Genomic DNA, 20,374 nt, shown 5'->3' with positions numbered 1-20,374 from the left:
CTCGTAGAAAAGATGAATGTGACCAAGTTTTTCCATAAATGACATTAGGCTTCCTTCTAGATCACACCCTGAGGGAGTAAAAAACACGAAGACGGTGCTGAACTCCAGAAATGCTCAAATCCAGAACTGTTAAAAATAAAAGAAAGAAATGCACCCATTGGACTGTATTTCCAATTTAATTCAGCTAAGTACATTTTTGTAATTGCATTTTCGCAATCCAATATCAAAATGTGTTGTAAGAATTTTTAAAAATGGTTACTTATTTTTAGAAGTATAGTCTTAGAAATATATTTAATCACATCGGCATTCCATTACCTGCATACACCATACTCCTCTTATAGATTCTTGGAAATGTCAGCACAAATTTTCTTTAAAAGTTTTAAGATAAAATAAACTATGGAGTATGTCTTGTTTTTCATTTGCTCAAATTTATTAATTTTGGGGAAACCATAAACATGAATACAGCATGCATATAAAACATATATTTACATAGAAAGTTTTCCCTTTGTAATACTGAAATGCATCTTCAAGCACATTATTGAAGACTGAGACAAAATACTGATAACACAACATTGAAGTAACAAGCTTTCAGTACGCTCATAATTTGTGTAATCATAATGAACAAAATAACATTCTGAATGTTTAACTTAAAAAACTTTTAAAATGATGTTGGTTTCTTTAGGTATCGTTTGTAAATATTTTGTATGTTTACTATAGATAAAATAGAGGGTGCTTATAAAGTTATTTGTCCTTTTCAAATGACTGTCATGAGGAGTTTTTATGTGCTTCCTGGAACATATAATTTGGTACTGTTTGGTACTGAGGTCTATAGGGAACACACTGTCTACTGGAATATGTAATCAAGGCATCATGAATACAAATGGAGGGTCAATAAAATATCTTCTGTGGTGTGGTGTTATTGCCAAAGGGGTTGTGTTCTTCTTATTCTCACTGTTTTCGCAAATCTGATGCTTAACTGAGTCCACTAACTTTATAACCACTTGAACAGTACAGTATGTGAGTTGTATGTAAAGGTATTCTTAGGTGAACTTTGCTAAAAACAGCTTGATGAGCAAGACTGCCTGAATGGTCTGCTGTTGTTTGTAACCCCTCTTTATTCCCTAAGCTCTGCATTTTCCGCTACTTTTATACAATACTGCATATACCAAGTATATATATATAGAAAATATTTTTTCTTATTATATATCATACATCTTCTGTGAGAATCTCTGTTGCTGCATCAACATTCCACCTTTTTCTTCTCATTCTGACCTGCTTTACATGCATGGCTGAATTAATCAGTTTACAAACTATTTCCTTTTTTATGCATCGCAGGAACCATTTCATTTTCTACTGCTCCTGCTAAGAGACAGATGGTCTTCCTAACATTAGCTCGCTACAGGAGGAACCTGGGACAAAACATTGTGCTGCCACAGCATTGCTGTGTTTAATTTTGATTGTAAAAAGCTTCCTTGTTGTCTGTTCTTCTTCTTAGACTGAGGAATTGTTACAAACTGCTTTTTTATCAACTTCTATATTCTTGAAAAACAGATACAGTAGGCACATTGTTCATGAACATAGCTGCAAACTACAAACTGAGGATTCCTTACTAGAATGCATTTTTTTAAATTATCCATTCTGTTCTTGTGCGCAGTAAAAGTTAAGACCTAGGAGATGCGGTGTGCTTTTTCATCTGGATCTGGACCACACCCTGAGTGAGTTGAGAAACAGTTTGAAAATAACATTGACTAGTAAAGTCACTATTGTACACAGGCAGTTCAGGCTTTTTCAGCTTTTTCTCTCATGAGAACTGCAGCTCTTTGGGGGGTCGAGCTGTTGCAGAAGAGGTGATATGCCTTTACCTTGAGCTGCTGGGAGGCTGCAGACTTGATGGCCAAGACAGCAATTATACGCCACACAGCAGCAGCAACTCATATAGTTGACATCATTATGATGAATGATGTGTCAACGCTTATCGTGCAAACCCATCCAAGTCTGACATTAGTCCTTCATTTTATGTGCAGGATGTTCAAAAAGCAGCTTTGTCATGCTTCCAGATTAACATTTTCCTTGAAGGGCATCTCACGAGGGGAAAATGCTGCTGGTTCTCTCAATGGTGAAGTCACTTGTTCTGGATTTATCTGATAACACCAAGTGGTGTTGTTTTTATTAGATACTGTCATCTGCAAAAACTTGATGCTTTGTGTCAACCATGCAATTTTTCAGTTGGCCAGTGGTGCCTGTTCATCTTTTAGCAAAAAAATCAATGGTTTGGATATCAGTTAATGAAGGTGAATTTTGAGAATGGACTGCTGTTGAACAATTCTCTTAACATGGTTACATTTTTTCTTGGTGTGATCTTTCATGTTGATCATTTTTTAAAATTAAATAAGCAGTTTTCACTGCTATGGATGCTTTTCTGCCTATAGTGTTGTTTGAAGGCCTTTGTTCTTGACAAACATGAAAGATGTGGGGACTTCCCAAAGCCCAAAGTTTTGTGTTTGCTCCTCAGAAAGTGCTTTTCCCTTCTGTGGGCCTTCATACATCACACATTTGGCAAAGGATGTAGTTATTGCCTGTTGCTTGACAAAGCAGTCCCTCTGCAAGGCAGAAGGCTAAACTACACTGAAGTAGAGCTCCTCGTCCTTTTTCACTACAGTCTGTTCGTTTTGGAAGCTGACCTCTTTCCCTCGTTTCTCGTGCCTTTTCTCCTCTTTCTTGCCGTTGGCCTCTGGACTTGCGGTCACCGTGTCCCTCACCATGCTGTAGCTGGTGGGGGTCATGCACATAGTGCGCCGCTGGTTCTCCTCCTCCTGGCACTTGCACAGCTTCCTGAAGGCAGACCGGAACTTCTGGGACATCAGGTTGTACACCACCGGGTTGATGGCACTGTTGGCGTAGATGCACATGCGGCAGAAGAGGAGGAACCAGGAGTTCAAGTAGGGTTCCTTCATGAAGGAGTTCACCAGCACCAGGGTGCGATACGGCATCCACAGCAGGGCAAAGAGGATCACCACGACGGCCAGCATTTTGGTCACCTGGGAGACAGCAGGAGGGGAACACAGAAGACAGCACTCGTCAAAAAAACCTGCATCATGACGTAAAGCCCATACGATTTTTGCAAGGAGATTTGCATATCTTCATGCTCCAGTTTAGTTCTTGGTTCCAATTTTCTAATAGCAAGTGTGAGAAGCTTAGAGGAGTAAACGCTGAGGTAAAGATGAAGTAGAAAAAATATTTAATTGTATTTGGAAATCGAAAAATTTCAAGTTATTTTATAAAGGAGTACCAATGGAAAAAATGTTGTCCTGATAATTTCTGTAGACGTAAGGGAATGTGACTAATTTCTGAATTATCTCATGAAATTAATTTTTAACATTGACAGGAAAGTTTTTTTTTCTGAGTTAAATTAAATGTTGCCTTTTTCTTTTTTTTTAAGCTAAAAAGGTCATCTGTGTATTCAGGTATGACACAAAGGCTGAGAAGCAGGACGTATCCGTGAGTAACCAATGTCTCAGTTCAGAAAGGCTGAGTGGGTGAGCCATGGATGTCATTCCTGCTGAGATTCTTTATGTGAACAACTGAAGGTAACATTCTGTCCTTGAAATTAAATGCTTTTGGTGATTTGAAATGTTAAGAGCTGGGGTGAAATTTTTCTCTAACGGCAATTGGGAGCTTGTCTCTCCAAATAAAATGAGAGTACAAAGGCAGCCCTTCTGAAGAGAAAAACGGTTATGTGCGTATATTTCCTTTCCAGATTAATGGCTTTCATCATTATTGTTGGAAATGGACAGCATGGTGCTGTGATGAGCAATGTTGCCTGGATTCTATTCTTGCCCTTGGATCCTCCTGTGTGGACTTTGCATTTTTTCTCAGATTGCAGAGCATTCGAGTGCTCTGACATGCTTGCACAATGCAAGGGCAAGCTGGCTAGGATTAGGCGGTGTTCCTAGTATGCGTAAGTGAATGTGTATGTATTTGGGTGTAATGCAGTACAGAGGTATTCAGTCCTGGATGTATCCTGCCTTGTGCCTGTTTAACTGCCAGGTTAGGTTCCAGCTCACTGCACCCCGGTAGCAGACTAAGCAATTATTGAAAATGGATGTATGATTTTAAATGTTTTATTTAATGTGCTGATTTACAGTATATTTGACATTTCTTATTCTACCCGATATAGCAAAATACAACATGCTTTCATGTGTATCGGTACAGGGCTATGAAACTCTACATTGGAGGAGTTACGCATTGCATTGTAATCTGGTCCTAATCTTACAGTTTGTTTAAACCAAAGTTAGATGGAAAACATTTCTATTTTTTTTAGTGTGTGGTTTGCTCAGGTGGGTATGTTAATTTAGAGAAAGAAAATTTGTTTGCCTCTTTTTCTGGAATCCAGATCATGACTTCTGCTTCATGCTGCATTTATTCTAGTCATTAAGGTGCATGGACAAGAGCTCTTAAACACACACTTTTATTGCAATTTATGTGGCTCTGGCTGTCAGTATTCAATAGGAAAGTCAAAGCCATTATCCTTAAGAGGTGCAATATCACTAAAGGAAAAAAAAGGACAATAACGATCAAGCTTCAGAACAGCAGGAGCGTGGAACAACACTAGAGCAAAAAGCATCTTTTTTTCCATGACAGAGAATACATCTGCTTCCATAGCAGAGGAAGACTGCCTAATCCTGGTATAATTTTCTAAGAGAAACAAGGGCAATATTATTTTCACTTAGAAAATAAATGGCTTCTAGTTTTAAAACATTTGAATGCTACAGTATACTTTTGATATGTTGACACCCAGCTTCAACAAATTTAAGAAGGATAATAAGGTAATACCATAGCTCTTCCTTCACTGTTTTACCTGGAAAAGTGAATTTGGACACACTGTCACGATTGTAATCAATCCTCTTAAAGGCGCTCTGGCCCTTTCGTATTTTAGTCGATTGCTTGCACCTGCCCCCTTTTTTGCCTGCTTATTTCAGCCTGGCGCTCTCGCTATTCCTGGCTCAGCACTAGAAGATGGACGCCTGGAAGCCCGCCTACCAGCGGGTCCAGGAGAGACTCGACGGCACAGGTTTCATCACAGCGTCCTGACCATCTGAGTCCGGGGCTCGGAGCGCCTGGCCTCGTCATCCTGGTTTTATTCCCTGTCCCTGTTCCGGATCCGAATCCGGATTTTAACTGTGTGTCTCGTCTTGGATGGATCCCCCGGTTTTGGACTTTGGACTGCACCCTGGATTCCCCCTTTTGGACTGTCTGGACCTGTTTGCCCTTGCCATGCCCCCCGAGCACCAGATCACCGTCGTCACACCCCCGTCTGTCTACCCATCCTATCCTGCTGTATCTTCCCCCGATGTCCTTCTCCACTTACTTCTGGATTATACCGTCTGCATAGGGTCCTAAACTACAGTTCGCACACATTCTCATTTTGTAGCTATATCAAATAAAAGGACAGATATTATGTTTTAAATTGGCTTGCCATTGATTTTCATTCAAGAAGAGTCTTAGCTATGGGCATAAGAAGGATTTTGTTGAGGGAACCCAAGGAACAATTTCACCTGATGATGAACGCCAATGAACTGTGACAGTGTACTGTCCCACTATCTTGTTATTTATGTTGCCAGTGAGAATATACAGTAGTGAAATGCAATATTTCTTATAGATTTACACAAAATGCAGAGATCACCTCCACAAAAACACTTTGACCTGTTCCTCTCTCAGTCATGTTTTGCTGGGTTGGTTTATGCATTTATTTATACATTAGCATTAGCCTGTGAACTTAGGTAAAATAAGAGTGCAGCTCCAGCTCCTTGACGTTATGTGGCTGGTGCTTGTCACCTGCTTTCTTCAGTTCGTGTCACTAACGTTCGGTTTGATTAAGATCGGGAGATTGAGATGGCCAATCAAGAACTTTGATTTTGTAGTCTCTTAACCATTTGGCAGTGGATTTGGAGGTGTTTTTAGTTTAAACATCTAGATATAATTTAGGTTCCGTCTGTCCATTAATTCTCACGAGGAACAGAAGATGCACCTCTGTTCGCCTCAGAAGAGAAGGGAACATGAGCTCCCATCACACACTACGCCACTTGGAAGTCAAATAGCTGTTACTTGGCAAATTCATGTCTTGTCTTTTGATGTTGCCACGGAAATCTGAGATCAGCAGAGAGCAGAATGATAAGGTCAACCTTGACTGGTCATCCTGAAGACTAAATTCTGATGACGATTTTTTGAAGATTCCCAGCTGTTGTTCTTGTCTGTGAGTTAGCCTTCCAAAACAGGTTTCTTTCCATACATTTAAGTAAAGCTAATGCTGGTGGGGCCGAAACTCTGATCTTACTGGTGGTGTAATACCCATACCATTAATCTGGAACTTCTGCATGATGGACACAGTCGAAACCCAGGTGACTGATGTATTTTATATAGCGTATTTGTTGAGGCAGATAATCTTTTATATTATATATTTGGACAATGCTCTGCCTAGCTTTATGGTATCAGTGTTCTGAGTGTTCTGCTTCTATTTTGAGCCAACCAGAAAATGCACTGCCAATCAAGATGACTTCCAGAGGCTTCAAGAAACTTTCTGAGGTGTCCCAAGATCACTTAAAACCATTAACCAGTTAACATTTTAGCATTATTTTTTATTACAAAGTATGAAAACATGTGAATAATTGTGCATTTAATAAAAAAGTAGTAATGTGAGATATGTTTCTGTGATATTCAGTAACGGATACCCAGGTATTCTTAGAAGTTTCCACGACTTCATTGGAATCACATTGATTGCAGGGCTCCAGTATTACTGTGGTGGGCCTTGAACTGGTACAATTTGCATTCCTGTTGGTCTTAGCATATGAACTGGGGTTTCTGTGAAGTCAAGCGTTCGTTTCTTGAAAGATTAACTGTGTATTTAAGCTAAACCCAAGAGTACAACAACAGTCCTGGAGAGCCAGAGGGATTATGGTTTTCTTGCTGCCTGAGTCCTTGATTGCCTAATTAAACTCATTATTGTCTTATTGAACTATTGAGGACTATTGAACCTGTTGAGGACCAGAGAAGGGTTCCCCTGAGCTAAGCTAATGGATACCTTGAAGAGTAAAGGAATGCTAGACTTAACAGTACCTTAAACTGTAACACTGTCCTATGTAGATGGTACTGTATATATTATAGTATTTATGTGTTGTGTCAGCTATGAAATGGCATTGTCTTTTTAACACCAGCTGAGTCAGGAGTGCTTGCATTGAATTGAGTAAAATGACAAAAGACTTGCTTTCCTAATGCGACATGACAGACAACTTTTAAGATTAAAGTATCTCCATTTAAAGCAGTTATTCTTTGACCTTTAGGAAATGGCAAAGGCCTTGCATTATGAAATGTCTAATGGAACAGAAAAAGCTGACATGTATATTTTAATTAGTAAAGGGGGGAGATAATGAGATGAAGGCCAAGCTGACATTTTGAACACACTGTATAACTTTGATGGTCATTTAAAATCACATTTAACTCTACTGGCTTTGCCACTTTGATAGAGTGAAAAATAGAACAGCGTCTAAAGGTCCTGCTTTGAAAAAAGCCTCCTGATCTAACTGATCTTTACATTTACATTATAATGTACAATAATTTATTATTGTACAATAATATTACAATAATTTATTGAAAATGAGACTATTTAGCAACACGTGACGGCGTATAGCTGAAGCAGATTAACAGAAACCACGAAGGTTTTTTTCATAAGAGAGCTGTAATTTAACACTTTATTGTAAATACATTAACATCCCTTATGTTGAGTTGTTAAGGTTAGGCTTGTTGGCATGAAACTAAGTAATTTAGGTTAATGTTAAAGCTTTGTAAGAGAGCTCTAGACACATAGGGGTTTGATGCTACCATTCTAAATTCTGAAAGGTGCCGACAAAGTCAAGCCAATGGGCTGAGAGAATCCACAAATAGTAATTAAGAGGAACTGGAAAAGATTAAGGGTTGTGGGAGTCTGGAACAAGCAGTCTTTGTGCCAAAGCTCAAACTAAAAGCTTCGGGAAAGAGTGACATGGCCAGTGAAGGAATTAGCCGATTAAAATGACATGACTCCCGCCTTCGAAAAGTTTATATTCAGCTTGTCTTTAGCCGATGTCATTTGCTTCTAGCAAGTCAGTATTCTTTAAGGAGGCGAGGGAGTAAAAGCAGTTAAAACAACTCTGGAGAACGGCTGTCATTATTTCAGCCGTCACTGTGACAACCGCCTTCTTAATTCATTGAGGAGTAATTTATCCTCATCTGCAGAAGGGCAGTGGCAGATATATTCCATTTCAATAAAGGACTACTGATTTATTTATGCTGAAAATGTCCCAGTTATCTGTTTTAGCATAGTAACAGGCTATTTTAACACGTGCTGTCTGTTGTGTTGTCAGTTTAATGCTGACATATTCTGTGCACTCATGCATGTTTTTTTCAATACCTTTGGCACTTTCTCACATAGTACTTATCCTCCATTTCTATAAGAGCCATTCATTGTCTTGCAATGATTGTCTAAAGACAAGTGAAGACAAAATATTGATGGCAATGTATTACTCGGTTTTATATCTGTTTTAAAATAAATATACTGTAAATAATGTACAAGAATTCATGCAGGTTTTATGCAGAATCTGTACTTTGTGGTGTACCTCATTGTTTACAGAGAAACTCATTTCATAACCAAATTGATTTAAATGTACAACCTCAGCTTTTTATGCGTAGGGGTCAGCACAACACAGATGATATTAGTCTTTGCATGCTAACCCCTTACAAGGGAGAAGACATGATCTACTTCAGTTATTGCTTCTTTAAGCAATGTATGATTAGACACTTGAAGCTACACAATGGACACTTCAAGATATAAGATGAAAAACCCTGAAAAGGGCTCCCCCAAACAAAAAAAACGGGATTGTTACCGTCTCAGGGATTTCTAAGATGGAGAAACTAACCCATCAGTTGGGACTCCAGAGGACTTATTTGAGAGATATTGGGAGAGGGGGATTATTTTTACGACCCAGTAATAAATGTGACTTTTTGTTTTGGAATTTGGTGTCCTTTTTCTTTTTCCCTCCAAGCATGAGATCTACCAGTCAAACTGGAAAAGACTGTTAATTAGCAGACTTTATACTTTCATTCCTATTGATAATACTTGATGTTTTCTGAGGGATGGCAACTTATTTTCTGATAATTCTTGTACGTCAAAACAATTTAAATGAGGTATGAAATGGTCGTTTCTATACTACGACTGGAGAGAAGGAGCAACAAAGTCCTAAATCCATTCTGCAGGTTGTCTGCTAAGGAAAAGTGAATCTTGCAGTTAATAGCCCTATAATTAGTTTATACTGTCAGCAAAGTATAAACTAATTTTAAACTAAATTTAACAAAGATTAGGAAAACACCTTTATTTTATTGCTATCCCCTATGAGTTGTTACATTGAAATGTATAGCTTAGCCATTTAGTCAGATTTAGTTCAAGCAGGTCGATGAGTCAGCGTGCACAGGCTGCAAAGGAACAAGGAGCTCAACAGTTCAGATTTACACTGGTGACTCCTGACAGAGACTTGCTGTTTTTAGCTGCCATTAGTCACCCTTCTGATTACTGACTGTTCAAATGCTCTCCCTCTGCAAACATTTAAATTCACTTTGGTGTCTGAGTCTTCCATACATATTCTTTGACTCTTTTACAAACCTAAATGTTGAAGCTTGAAGTTATGAAGGATTCACCAATCTGCAAAAGTACCCGTCTCATGAACTGCAGTCAAGTGTATGGCTACAGAGAAAACACTAGTTATAGTGGCAGTGCGCCTTGTCCAAGTGTGGTATTCTGGGCATTCTCAAAGGGAAAACGCTGACTGTACATGCCTAGGCTTTGAAAGGTGGCAGCTCTTGATATGGAATCTTTTGAGTGTGTTAAACCTTTTAAAATTCAAAGGCCGGAAAAACTGGATCATAATAAAAAAGACCAGGGCTTAAAACAAGGCTGAAAACTGATGTGTAAATATAATGAGCATTATTACAGTATAAAAGTTTCTTTCTCAAGGTGGCTACAGATGAGGGATCCTCTCCCCCCCAGGGATGTGGCAGTAATAATAGGGTGGAATCTGCCATATTTGTACGGTCATCTGTTGACCAGATGGCATTAGTGTTCAATCTCTGGAAGACTTCCACCACCGAGTCAGACATACCTGTTTTCTCGAGGACACTGCGCCTTTGGTCCGCGGGCGGTTGGGGGACTTGCCACCGCCCCCCTGCATCCCGGGCTTGTCCTTCTGACTCCGGTCCCCCTTGCGCAGGGTGGTGGCGGTGTCCGCGCGATTAGGGATGGGGCTGAGAAACAGGATGCGGGCGATCAGGCCGTAGAGCACGATGGCCAAGAGCAAGGGGACGACGTAGAAGATGGTGAAGTCGATGAGGTAGATGGGCAGGTAGAGATCCCGGGAGACCTTGTAGCTGCACTCCACGTGACCCTCCTTGCTGACGTGGATGTCGACCAGGAAGAACCAAAGCATGCAGTAGACCGAGGTCACAATCCAGACCCCGCCGATGATGCGCTTGGCTCTCGAAACCGTGCACACCGTCTGGGCTCTCATTGGATGGCAGATAGCGATGTATCTACAACACAAACAAACCAAGACTGTTGAAAGCCCTAGCTCTACGAGCAGCTTGTTAACCTTGCATTGTTGTTGGCTCTGCATTGCATCACCGAACCTGAATAAGTGATTAAACTAATCAACACTGAGCTGCAGAAGGGAAATGCATTGGCCCAGTGGCACTGAACCAGCACTGTTTAACAGCACGTCACTCGGAAGTCATGTTTGACGGGTAAGATGAAATGCTCTTAATCCTCGGTTTAACAGCCGCTAGATAGCGTACGATTATTGATTTGGAGCACCTAGAGTCGATCGCAAGCATGTTGTTTCAGCTCATTTTTTGTTAGTCACTAGTGTTTCCCTCCTATATACTATAGGCCCTAAAAATTTCGTAGGCCCTTGGCACTGTGCCTACAGTGCCTCATGGGAAATCCGGTACTGCCATTATTCCTTAGCAAAGATGTATCAGACTAAACTCCTTGGTTCTAAACCATTTCAAGTACAGTATTCTGAAACAATATTGGCAAAATATAAAGTAAGGTTTGTGTGCTCTTCAGAGTAGGATAATAAATAGCAGGTAGGAGAAATGGAATGTTTACCTTTCTATAGTGAAAGCAGTAATAGAGGAAGATGACACATTAATTCCCAGATACTGGAAGTAGGTTATTCCAAGGCAGCCTGCATGTCCATAGACCCACGTTCCAGCCAGACTGTCAGAAATGTTAGGAAGCCCAGCAGCCACCAGGACCATGAGATCAGCTACCGCCAGGCTGACCAGATAGCAGTTAGTGGGCGTCCTCATGTGCCGTGTAGTCAGGACCACCAAGACCACCATGATGTTGCCAATGATGCCAACCCCACAGATAACGAGCACCAGAAACACTGAGACGGTCTTGTACTCAATGGATCCTAAGACCTGGTCTATATTGGAGACCAGAGAAATATTGGTGGGGGTTTCAATCCTGCTGCTGTTTTCTGTCATGTCTGCTCACAATTGTTGTCACCCCTGGGAGGCTGTGATTTCGATACTAAATTTTTTCGGGGGGTGTTTTGAGATTAATTTCCTTTGTCCTTTTTTTCTATTGTTTTAGTGTAATTTCTGCTTTCCGGGGGGGTAAAATGAAAGCCCATTCTGTTCAGTTCTCTGCAAACATAAGAAAAAAAAAGAAACGTTAGTACTGATCCCCTAGGAAAAACAAATCAAGGAGATTTTTGCTTTTATCTGACAAAGATTTCTCAATGACAAAAACACGCTGATTAATGAAGGTGGTACTGTATATGCTGAGGATAAGTCTAACTAAAAATTGAATTTGGTTTTCCTAACAGAATTTCCTTAGAGGCAACGGGCTTTCTGATCGCATTTTTAAATAACATTTTGTATTTCACATAGTTAGGTGTAAAGTAAGTATTGGGAGTTGTAAGTGGAAATATCTTGCCTTTGTAGTTCCATTGACCAGACATAAAACAAAAAGACCAGTCCCTCATTATGCAGATCTCTCAAAAACTCTTTACATTACTGAAGATAAAAAATAAGAGAGGTTTAATATGGGAATGGAAATTCAACCCAAAAGCTCTTTAAAAATCATTGTTTTCAAATATTTAACAATTCCATTGTCCTCTTGACAGTGTCTTTCAGAAAATTGCTCTCTGATCCTATCCATCAGGCTCAGAACTTGATTGCCAAAAATTACTTTTTGCCCACTTTCACCATAGCAACTAGAGTCACTGTCTAAGTGCATTTTCGACAAACTACCATTTAAAGCAATCAATTTTCTTTTTCCACACAAAAACCTAGTCTTAAAGTAAGAGCTGCCAGCTGAGACGTATATTTGGTTTGGAAACGCCTGAGAACATGACAAAGGCTGCGAAGGACAGGAACTCCATCCTGCTCGTGTGATTATTTTTTACAGAAGCTTATTGATCAGCGAAATAAAAGATAAGGACGAAGTGCATTTGAAAGGAAAATAGTGTTCCGCCTCCTTACTTCGACAGAGTTGTGTCTTTTTGTTCCCGCTTCTCAAGTTCCACTCCCTTTCTTCCTGGTTCTGGCCACAGTTGGAAAACAAATCTGTTCCCATGGAAACTTTTCAAGTTTGCTGCGTCCGTGCACAGCTTCCCAGGTGTGAATTATGCCAAGTGCACTTATCTTTATCTTCTTCATGGCTGGAGCTAGATATTGCCCTTAAAAGGCTCCAAAACTAAAATTTAAAGTGATCTTCATGAATTATTATAGTCCCACTTGGCCTTAATGTTGGCTAATACCCTTTCCTGAGGACTGGACAGAGCAAAAGCTAGAAAAGCAACAAACTGCCCCTTAAAAAGTAAAGTTAAACACAGAAATATAAACTCTAGTCTTTGAAAGACAGGTTGGTGGAGACATATGTAGATCTTGGTCCAGGATTGATCCTGTTTCCCAGGGGCACGTTCACTATGAGCAAACACTGTTCGCGAATAACTCACAGGTTTCCTCAGAAACTTCACATACAGTATTATTCCTACAGAAATGATCATGATACACCAAGGATTTCAGTGCTTCTACATTGCACTTTAGTATAAACATACCATTATCTTCATAAAGGATTATCCCCTAAACAAAAAGGATAAGTTCTATCTTAAAATGGGAAGTGGTCACAGTTCAAAGACCATTATATTGAATTTAAACAAAAAAAAATCACAAAAGAAAGAAGCTGCTTGAATTAAGATACCCAGGTAGGATAAAATATGTCAAATGAATATAACATTCAGGATGAATGATACCAAAAGGTTCCACAAACAAACAAGGAATGCCTTAAAAGGTCTGGAGCCCCATGTCTGTTTTTCAAATTTAGCTTTCTCCACCCAACAGATACTTATAGGTCTGTTTGTGTATTTTTCTATGCATGTACAGTATACTAAATAGTCTTACAAGGCACAATAAACCAGAAAACCCCAGGAGGGGTCAAATTGACTGCCATATAGAAAACAATTGTATTGATAATTTGATAATACAAAAAGGTAGTCTGCTTGAGTACTTTTATTTATCAATGTCTGAAATGTGTTTGGCTGCAATTCCCTGTAATGTATGTGATCTAATCATTGTATTTACTGGAAGAGGGAAAGGTACTTATAGATATAAAGAGCTTATGGTCAGGTACCTACAGAACAGCTTTTTTTTAAGCAATGGAATCAAATCACTTTGCACTTGCTAGTTTTTACATGAGAACAACCAGAAGCAGATGCCTTAAAAATTATAGATTTATCTTTGCGCCAGAGGTGTGGAGCCACTTTATTGACAAGAACACTGTGTATTTGATATTTTAAGTTTTGATTTATAAAATACATTTAAGAGTTTTATCAAACAAAAATTTTAGAATATTTAATACGCTTTGTTTTGTTCAGCTCTTATGTTATGACATGCTTAATTTTAAAATGAATTATTTTACTTATTTAATCCCAGATAATTTTATTTTTTTCTTTTGTTATAGCAGTTACATCATTTACAAAGAAGGAGCTTCTTGGAAAAAATATAATTTCCAGTCTTTTGGGGGTAACCAAAAATACAATGTTTTGTTAGGGTGAGCCATCATCAACAAGACTGTTAGTGTGAGGTCCAGAGTTAAGAATCCATCCATCCATTTTCTATCTGTGTTATTCCAATTTAGGATTGTGGGGGAGCTGCAGCCTATCTGGCAAGCAACAGGAACAAAGCAGGATACACCCTAAATGAGACGCCAGTTCATCACAGGGCACAGACTCAAACACACTCACACACTAGGGCCAATCTTCCCAGAAGCCAAACAACCTACAGGCATGTTTTTGAAATCGGAACACCTGACAGAAACCCACACAGTCAGCACCTCAGGAACTAAACCCAGGGCCACAGCCCTGCGAAGCAACGAGTTAAAAATCATACAGACAAAATAAAATTCCACAGAGAGCGATCTTTCTGGTTTCATTTTATGTTTACAATAGACAATGACAAAGTCAAACACATGGAACACTACTTATACTGCAGTTGGCGGATGAAACGTGAAACATTGTGCTGTTGATTTTATTGGCACTTGATTAAACTACTGAAATAAAATGTAGCTTTTCAGTGTAGATTGCATTATATGTCACTTCTTACATTTTATGTACCTGTATGAAAAACATGATGAGCATACATCTTGAATTGTTCTATCCAATCTACTTTACTTTAAAATGTTTCTATATTTACCTAAGCAATACTTAGCGTCCAGGTTTCTTAAGCTTGAATGCCATATGTTTAGGAATCTAGAAGACACCTGCTGTTCCCTCAACCATCACTTTAGTACCCTTGCAAATGAGATTTTCTCATCTCAAGGGCTGTTTTCCTGCTCTAATAAATTGAACCGAACTGAAAGAGAAAAAAAGTAATTTAACTCAAGTTTTTTTTTTATTTAATCAGTTTTCCTCAGATACATCAGGCAATGTGTTTCCGTGAGGATTCTGAAATACACACAGGACTCCAGGCTTAAAAAAGGAGATCGCTTTTTTTAAGGCGGTCTTGGTTTAACCTTGTGCGAGCAGATGTATTCTTACACCGGCTTCACCAACCTTCTTCTTCGCAAGATAACTTCCTGCCTGTTGAATTATGCAACAGTACAATGAAAAATGAAAGCACATTTGTGGATATTGCTATGGACGGCGAACTGATCTGCAATTGCAAGATTTTTCTACTGAGCCTCTTAAGGATAATGATACGCTTGTGACTGAGTCATCAGGAATTGTCACTGGGGCTGCCTTTTCAAATTTCCTGACTGCATACAGAGGGAGAACTTTCATTAGAGCGTTTAAAAATAAAACAGCCCATTTTTCCATTACTTCACATTAATGAAAATCTGCATCCAACAAAAGTCACTTGTGGCTGTTGATCTCCCTATGTGTGAGTCACCTGGTATTAAATGACACTTGTCTTTACTTTTCTTTTTCTCCAGCAAATAATTTAACTTGACACAATGGCAAAGACGCTACCAAAATCACAGGGAGAAGGAAGTGGTCTCTCCCACAAAAGAAGAGATGTCCTGCTAGCACTGGTGGTGTGGTTTAGAGGCAGCAAAAATGGAATGGAATTGATATTGATGCTTATACTGTATAAGGACAAAGTAAGCACAGAGATGCATGCCACTCATGGTCTTGTAAAAGATCATAAAGATAGTAGAATTGTCTGAACAGACTTCTAATTCTGTTTTGCAAGTATAGATACTTCAATTCATATGTCCCATAATTTCCTATAATACACATAATAGTCATATGCCCCATAATTTTAGTGACTTCTGTTTGCTCTTAAAACATCCTGACTCTCAACAGGGTTTTTAGCAATAATTTCACGTATACCACTAACAAACAGAAATTACTTAATCATTTCGGTATAGCAGAAAGCATTTCAGAAACAAAGAGAAATTATCTGTGGCCTCCAGCTGGAAAATAATGTTCTTTGGTAAATCTTATATCATTTCACATACCCTTAGATGACATAGTTAACTATAGTTTTTATTTTAAAATCATTAATAAACACTGGACTTGAATGAGTTCAAGTTCAACAACAGGAACTAAGTCAAGGGTGGATTGAAAATGAGTGATGGACAGGCCAATAGACAGATTTTTACATTCCTGACTAGACATCTCTTTATAAGTTGCTTGGAAAAGTATTTAAAATGCTTTTTTTTCTGGAGCAAGTGCCTCATATACAAAGCAGAAGCAGTGAATAAAAAGCATACAGTATCTAGAGGATGTACAGTTCTTCATACACTTTCTTCCAGACCAGATATTTGGTCCAACTAGCACCTTATCACATACTGACAAATCAATTGTGTGTTACAAAGCCTGTAAGGCATGCACTCAGTGTGCATATTTAAAATTCAAAGAGGATTTATGAGAGACGTACAAAGTACAGCAGTATGGATTTTAAAATAAGTGACCAGGTTTGGCTGAATATAAAAATGGGGGAGAGTGGTTGTGGGGGTGCATCACAGATTTAGAATTTCTTGCAATAACATAAAATCAAACATACAGTCATTAAAGTATAAACTGTTCCATGAATATAGAAAAGTTAGATGAAACAGGCTAATATCAAAGGTCTTCACAAATTTATCACCATGCTACTTTTGCATGTCTTCAAAGAAACAATGCCATGAAACCATAAGACTGTACCCATTTTTACATGGAATTCCTGGAAGGTTTATCTAAAATAATTCTGTTCTGTGTTTGGTTCTGATTTTATAGCATTAGGAGCTTGCATTTCCAAGTTGAAATTAGAGATTAAAGTGACGTTTCTTCCGCAAACTCATCATGGGTTTTATAATGTGTATTTCAGCAAACTCTGGAATTGAAAAGCATAGGCAAAATATTTTGCTAATGTTACAGTAAATCTAATGTAGGCAAGTATTACCTACTTTACTTTAGTAACTGATGTAAAGTAAAAGAAATGATGTTACTATATTTACTAAAGTAGAGTACTCCTTTGTTATGAGACTCTTGTGTGGCCAGTCGAAATGGTGTTGTTAAATATACTCATATTTAGCTCATATATTGTGCTTAAAACTGAGATCTAACCTGTTGTTCAGTGAGCCTCATGGCAGTTAATGAACTATGCAGCCTGTCAATAAAACTCTTGACAGACAAACACCAAACAGGACTGAGTTTGTCAGTACTGTACATATATAGTAAAAATACTAAAATGAAGCTTTATGAATTCTTACTACACCTTCTCTGTATAAATGTAAAGATATTTAAAATACAAAAGCAAATTACATTGGTAAGTTTACAAATTGGTTTTTATTTTTTTTCAGTCTTGCTGAAATATGGTATATTTTTAAAATGAAACTAATACCTGTAATAACAAGGCGTGTAAAAAAAAAACTTCAACCCATAAATCAAACTACTTTTACATTTAATTAAACATTTTGCATTTACGGTTAACATTAAAACTTTGGAACTTTAGAATAAAAAAGGCAAAACATGTGAACAGCCACACATATTCTAGTTTTAATAATTTAAATAATCAGTTCTCACATACAGGTTGCAAAGCTTTAAAAATTCTTACCTCAGATGCATACCTTTTGGTGATGTTTCAGTGACCTGTTATTTGTAGAGGCAGAATGACTTAAAACACTTAATTCCTCAGGTTACTTTTTATCCACAAGAGAATGACATTAGCATGTGACTTTCTGTGCTCTCCAGCATTGCCCACAGTATTGGGTTGAGCTGTGTCCTTCTTGCTTGAGTGCAGTTCTTATCCCTAACCTTTCTCTTCCCTGTCTGAATGTGTCTGTCTCTCCGGCTTCAGCTGAGGAGCTCTCCACTGTCAGTTATAGAGGAGTTCTCAATCAGCTGATCCCTTTCCTCCTGTAAGTCATCCTATAGCTGTGCACCAGGGTCTCCTGCCTGTACATAGCATGAATCTATGGAAATCAAAGCCTTAGCTCTTCAGTATCCATTATGAACAGCAAAGACAAAAGCCTTATTTTTAATTGTCATTCCTACCAGCATGAAGGAATCTAATCTGATAATCTAGTCTGATTTTTAAAGAATTGCTGTCCTGCCTCAGTACACTATTTATGGCAATTCTGAAGTAAGATCTTTATCCTGCCTTGTATAATTGAAGGAGTTTAATTGGTTGCCCCTCTAGATTAAAAAAAAACCCAATGACAATCAGCACAAGAAATTACACCTATCCTGTTTCTTCGTTTTATCCTTTCAGAAAACCAGATTTTAATGTTTTTCACCATGTAATTAGATAATTCTACATATTCAATTCTGGTACCAAAAAAACAGGCCTTTTCATTTCCATCTGTGTTTAACACAGCATGTTGGATATTAGTGGCATGTAATCTCAGTGACCATTGTATTAATTAGACCTACTGTATGAACAGAAAACAAGCATGTCAGCTATAATGTACAAAGTTCTTATGATACCAAGTGAGGAACCTCCGTGCTTAATCTTGCATGCGTTAGACCACTTTTTAAAAACATCCCACTGTGTTGGGTTTTTAACTTGCTGATATCAGTTTATGTTCTTTTACTGACAGAATCACAACAAACTCAGAAGATAAAATAGGATCTATTTTTATTTTTCTAATGAGTTCACCTAAAGAAAGTTATCAGAGTAGAGGTTATGAATTCCCAATTTGAAGGTTAAGAGGTCAGCTGTTAGCGCACTGCTGTTGTATAAGCTTAGGCTCTCAGGCCTAGTTCAGTCTGAAATGGCCCACTGGATAAATTAGTACAAATATAAGTCACGTTGGACGAAAGTGTCAAATTGTGTTTTAAGTTTCTAGTTAAAAGTTTAATTAAATCTCAAATCAAATACATATTTCAAGTTCTTGGGTGAAAAAATACATTTGAAGAATTGTTATCGTTGTTAAAAAATGTTGTAAAATGTCCAAAAAAAAAGGGTTTCGACAATAAACATACTGTATACCGAATACTTCAAGTGTCGTTCACCTGGGACACCTCAAATTCCGCCCGTTTTCAGCGGGACTGCACGGAAATTTGTGAATGAGGTTTGATCTCCATCTAGTGGTAGATGTTGGTATCACATAATCTCCAAACTCCTGCAGTCGATAGTATGGGCGGTTGAATTGAAGGCACATAGAAATGGGATGCATTTTCCGGTGGAAAGTCACAGAGCCTGTCCAACTCTGAAACAGATATGCCGCCTTCAGAGTGACACCAGCTGCTTTTTGATATTTCAAAAATTGGAAGCAAAGGTTAGTTTTAAAAGTTAGTCGTGGAAAGATCTGAGACAGCTCTGTAATAGAAGATAACGTCTCTTTCTGAGCAGAAAGTCGAGTGCACATAGTGAAACGTTTGAAAACTTCCAATCCAAAAGGCCAATGAGGTTGTACAAAAGCAACATCTGTGGTTAGACGTTAAAAGGTCATTTTCACGACACTTACGTTCTAAGCAATGTAGCTATTTTACACATTTTGTTTGAAAATTAACATCACCGACGCTTCTCCTGTTAGTTTATTATGTGAACAAGTTATTTTGATTATGATTGCTGGCTGCCCTAGTTTTGGCGATAACGCTAGTTAAGAATAAAAACTAAACAAAAGCCATTGTAATACTGGCAATCATATAAAGCATATCCAGATTTGATCTTCGGCGAATAACAAAGTACCGCCTGGCACCCTTAACGTCCTAGTTCTCTGCGCCGTCGAGTCTGACGCCGTCTTGCCTTGATGACGTAACGGCAATGGCCGCTCTCACTGTGTAGAGCAGGGTTTATGAATCTCTCCGATAGAAGAAAAAGCAATCCGAATATTTATTACTGTGTACAGCTTTACACTTGGACGGGGAGAGACGGGGTAGTAGTTACGATCACACTCCTGTCTCAAAAGACGTACAGGTTGGCAACGGTAACAGTCAGATATCTGCTATTTTTTTGTGATTATTTTTTTGAAGGGGGGAGGTCTGTATTGTTGATGAACAGGGAAGCATGGCTGCTTAGCAGATTAGGAAGGGGGCTAAAACCAAGAAGGTATTTTAAGGGGGGAAAGTAGTTGTTGTCCCGGAAAGGTAAGTTAAATCTGTTTTATAGGGATTTTAGGCGCTCTCATGATGCATCTGCAGAGACGGTGTTCTGCCTGGTTCACTGAAGGCAGTCGTGGGGCCTGCTGTCTTCCAAGCCGCTATATTCTTCATTGATTCACTAATTTATTTGGTGGCATAATAGCCCAGCGAGTGAAGTTGTAGGCAGGGGGGTAAATTCATAGGAGTGCGATTTGATGGTTTTAAACGAGACAATAATACCTAATCCTGCACTGTATAGAAAGACAATTTAA

At 38.6% G+C, this 20,374-nt stretch overlaps 2 protein-coding genes across 11 annotated transcripts in view; one reads left to right on the top strand and one right to left on the bottom strand.

The window, feature by feature from the left end:
* Positions 1 to 408: 408 nt before the first annotated feature.
* trhr2 (thyrotropin releasing hormone receptor 2) lies at positions 409 to 19,152 on the bottom strand. Of its 2 annotated transcripts, none has more exons than XM_088614366.1 (4): positions 17,632 to 19,152; positions 11,189 to 11,733; positions 10,185 to 10,611; positions 409 to 3,038 (listed from the first exon to the last, which is right to left on the bottom strand). In XM_088614366.1, the coding sequence occupies exons 2-4, from the start codon at positions 11,569 to 11,571 to the stop codon at positions 2,616 to 2,618; spliced, it is 1,233 nt and encodes a 410-aa protein (XP_088470492.1). In that variant the 5' UTR covers positions 11,572 to 11,733; positions 17,632 to 19,152; the 3' UTR covers positions 409 to 2,615. The 2 variants fall into 2 exon arrangements, with proteins under 2 accessions (XP_088470492.1, XP_088470493.1); XM_088614367.1 differs by having other exon boundaries at positions 17,645 to 19,152.
* A 5-nt stretch (positions 19,153 to 19,157) lies between these two features.
* zc3h18 (zinc finger CCCH-type containing 18) overlaps positions 19,158 to 20,374 on the top strand; it is a 40,231-nt gene continuing 39,014 nt past the window's right edge. For 4 of the 9 annotated variants that reach the window (XM_088614365.1, XM_088614358.1, XM_088614357.1 and 1 more), the window contains exon 1: positions 19,763 to 19,948. In XM_088614365.1, coding sequence (XP_088470491.1) covers positions 19,817 to 19,948 — 132 coding nt within the window. In that variant the 5' untranslated portion in view covers positions 19,763 to 19,816. The other 5 variants (XM_088614363.1, XM_088614361.1, XM_088614364.1 and 2 more) reach the window with 5 other exon arrangements.

Source organism: Lepisosteus platostomus, chromosome 20 (genome assembly GCF_059453375.1).
Source record: "Lepisosteus platostomus isolate fLepPlt1 chromosome 20, fLepPlt1.hap1, whole genome shotgun sequence".
NCBI lineage: Eukaryota > Metazoa > Chordata > Actinopteri > Semionotiformes > Lepisosteidae > Lepisosteus > Lepisosteus platostomus.
The sequence above is the reverse complement of the archived record's forward strand: the minus strand, read 5'-3'. Positions and strand labels throughout refer to the sequence as shown.

Coding starts and splice junctions, on each gene's coding strand:
- trhr2 (XM_088614366.1), bottom strand. CDS start 11,571: ATGACAGAAAACAGCAGCAGGATTGAAACCCCCACCAATATTTCTCTG. Junction 10,612..11,188: donor ACTGCTTTCACTATAGAAAG/GTAAACATTCCA, acceptor TTTGTGTTGTAG/ATACATCGCTATCTGCCATC. Junction 3,039..10,184: donor CAGTGTCCTCGAGAAAACAG/GTATGTCTGACT, acceptor GCTGTCTCCCAG/GTGACCAAAATGCTGGCCGT.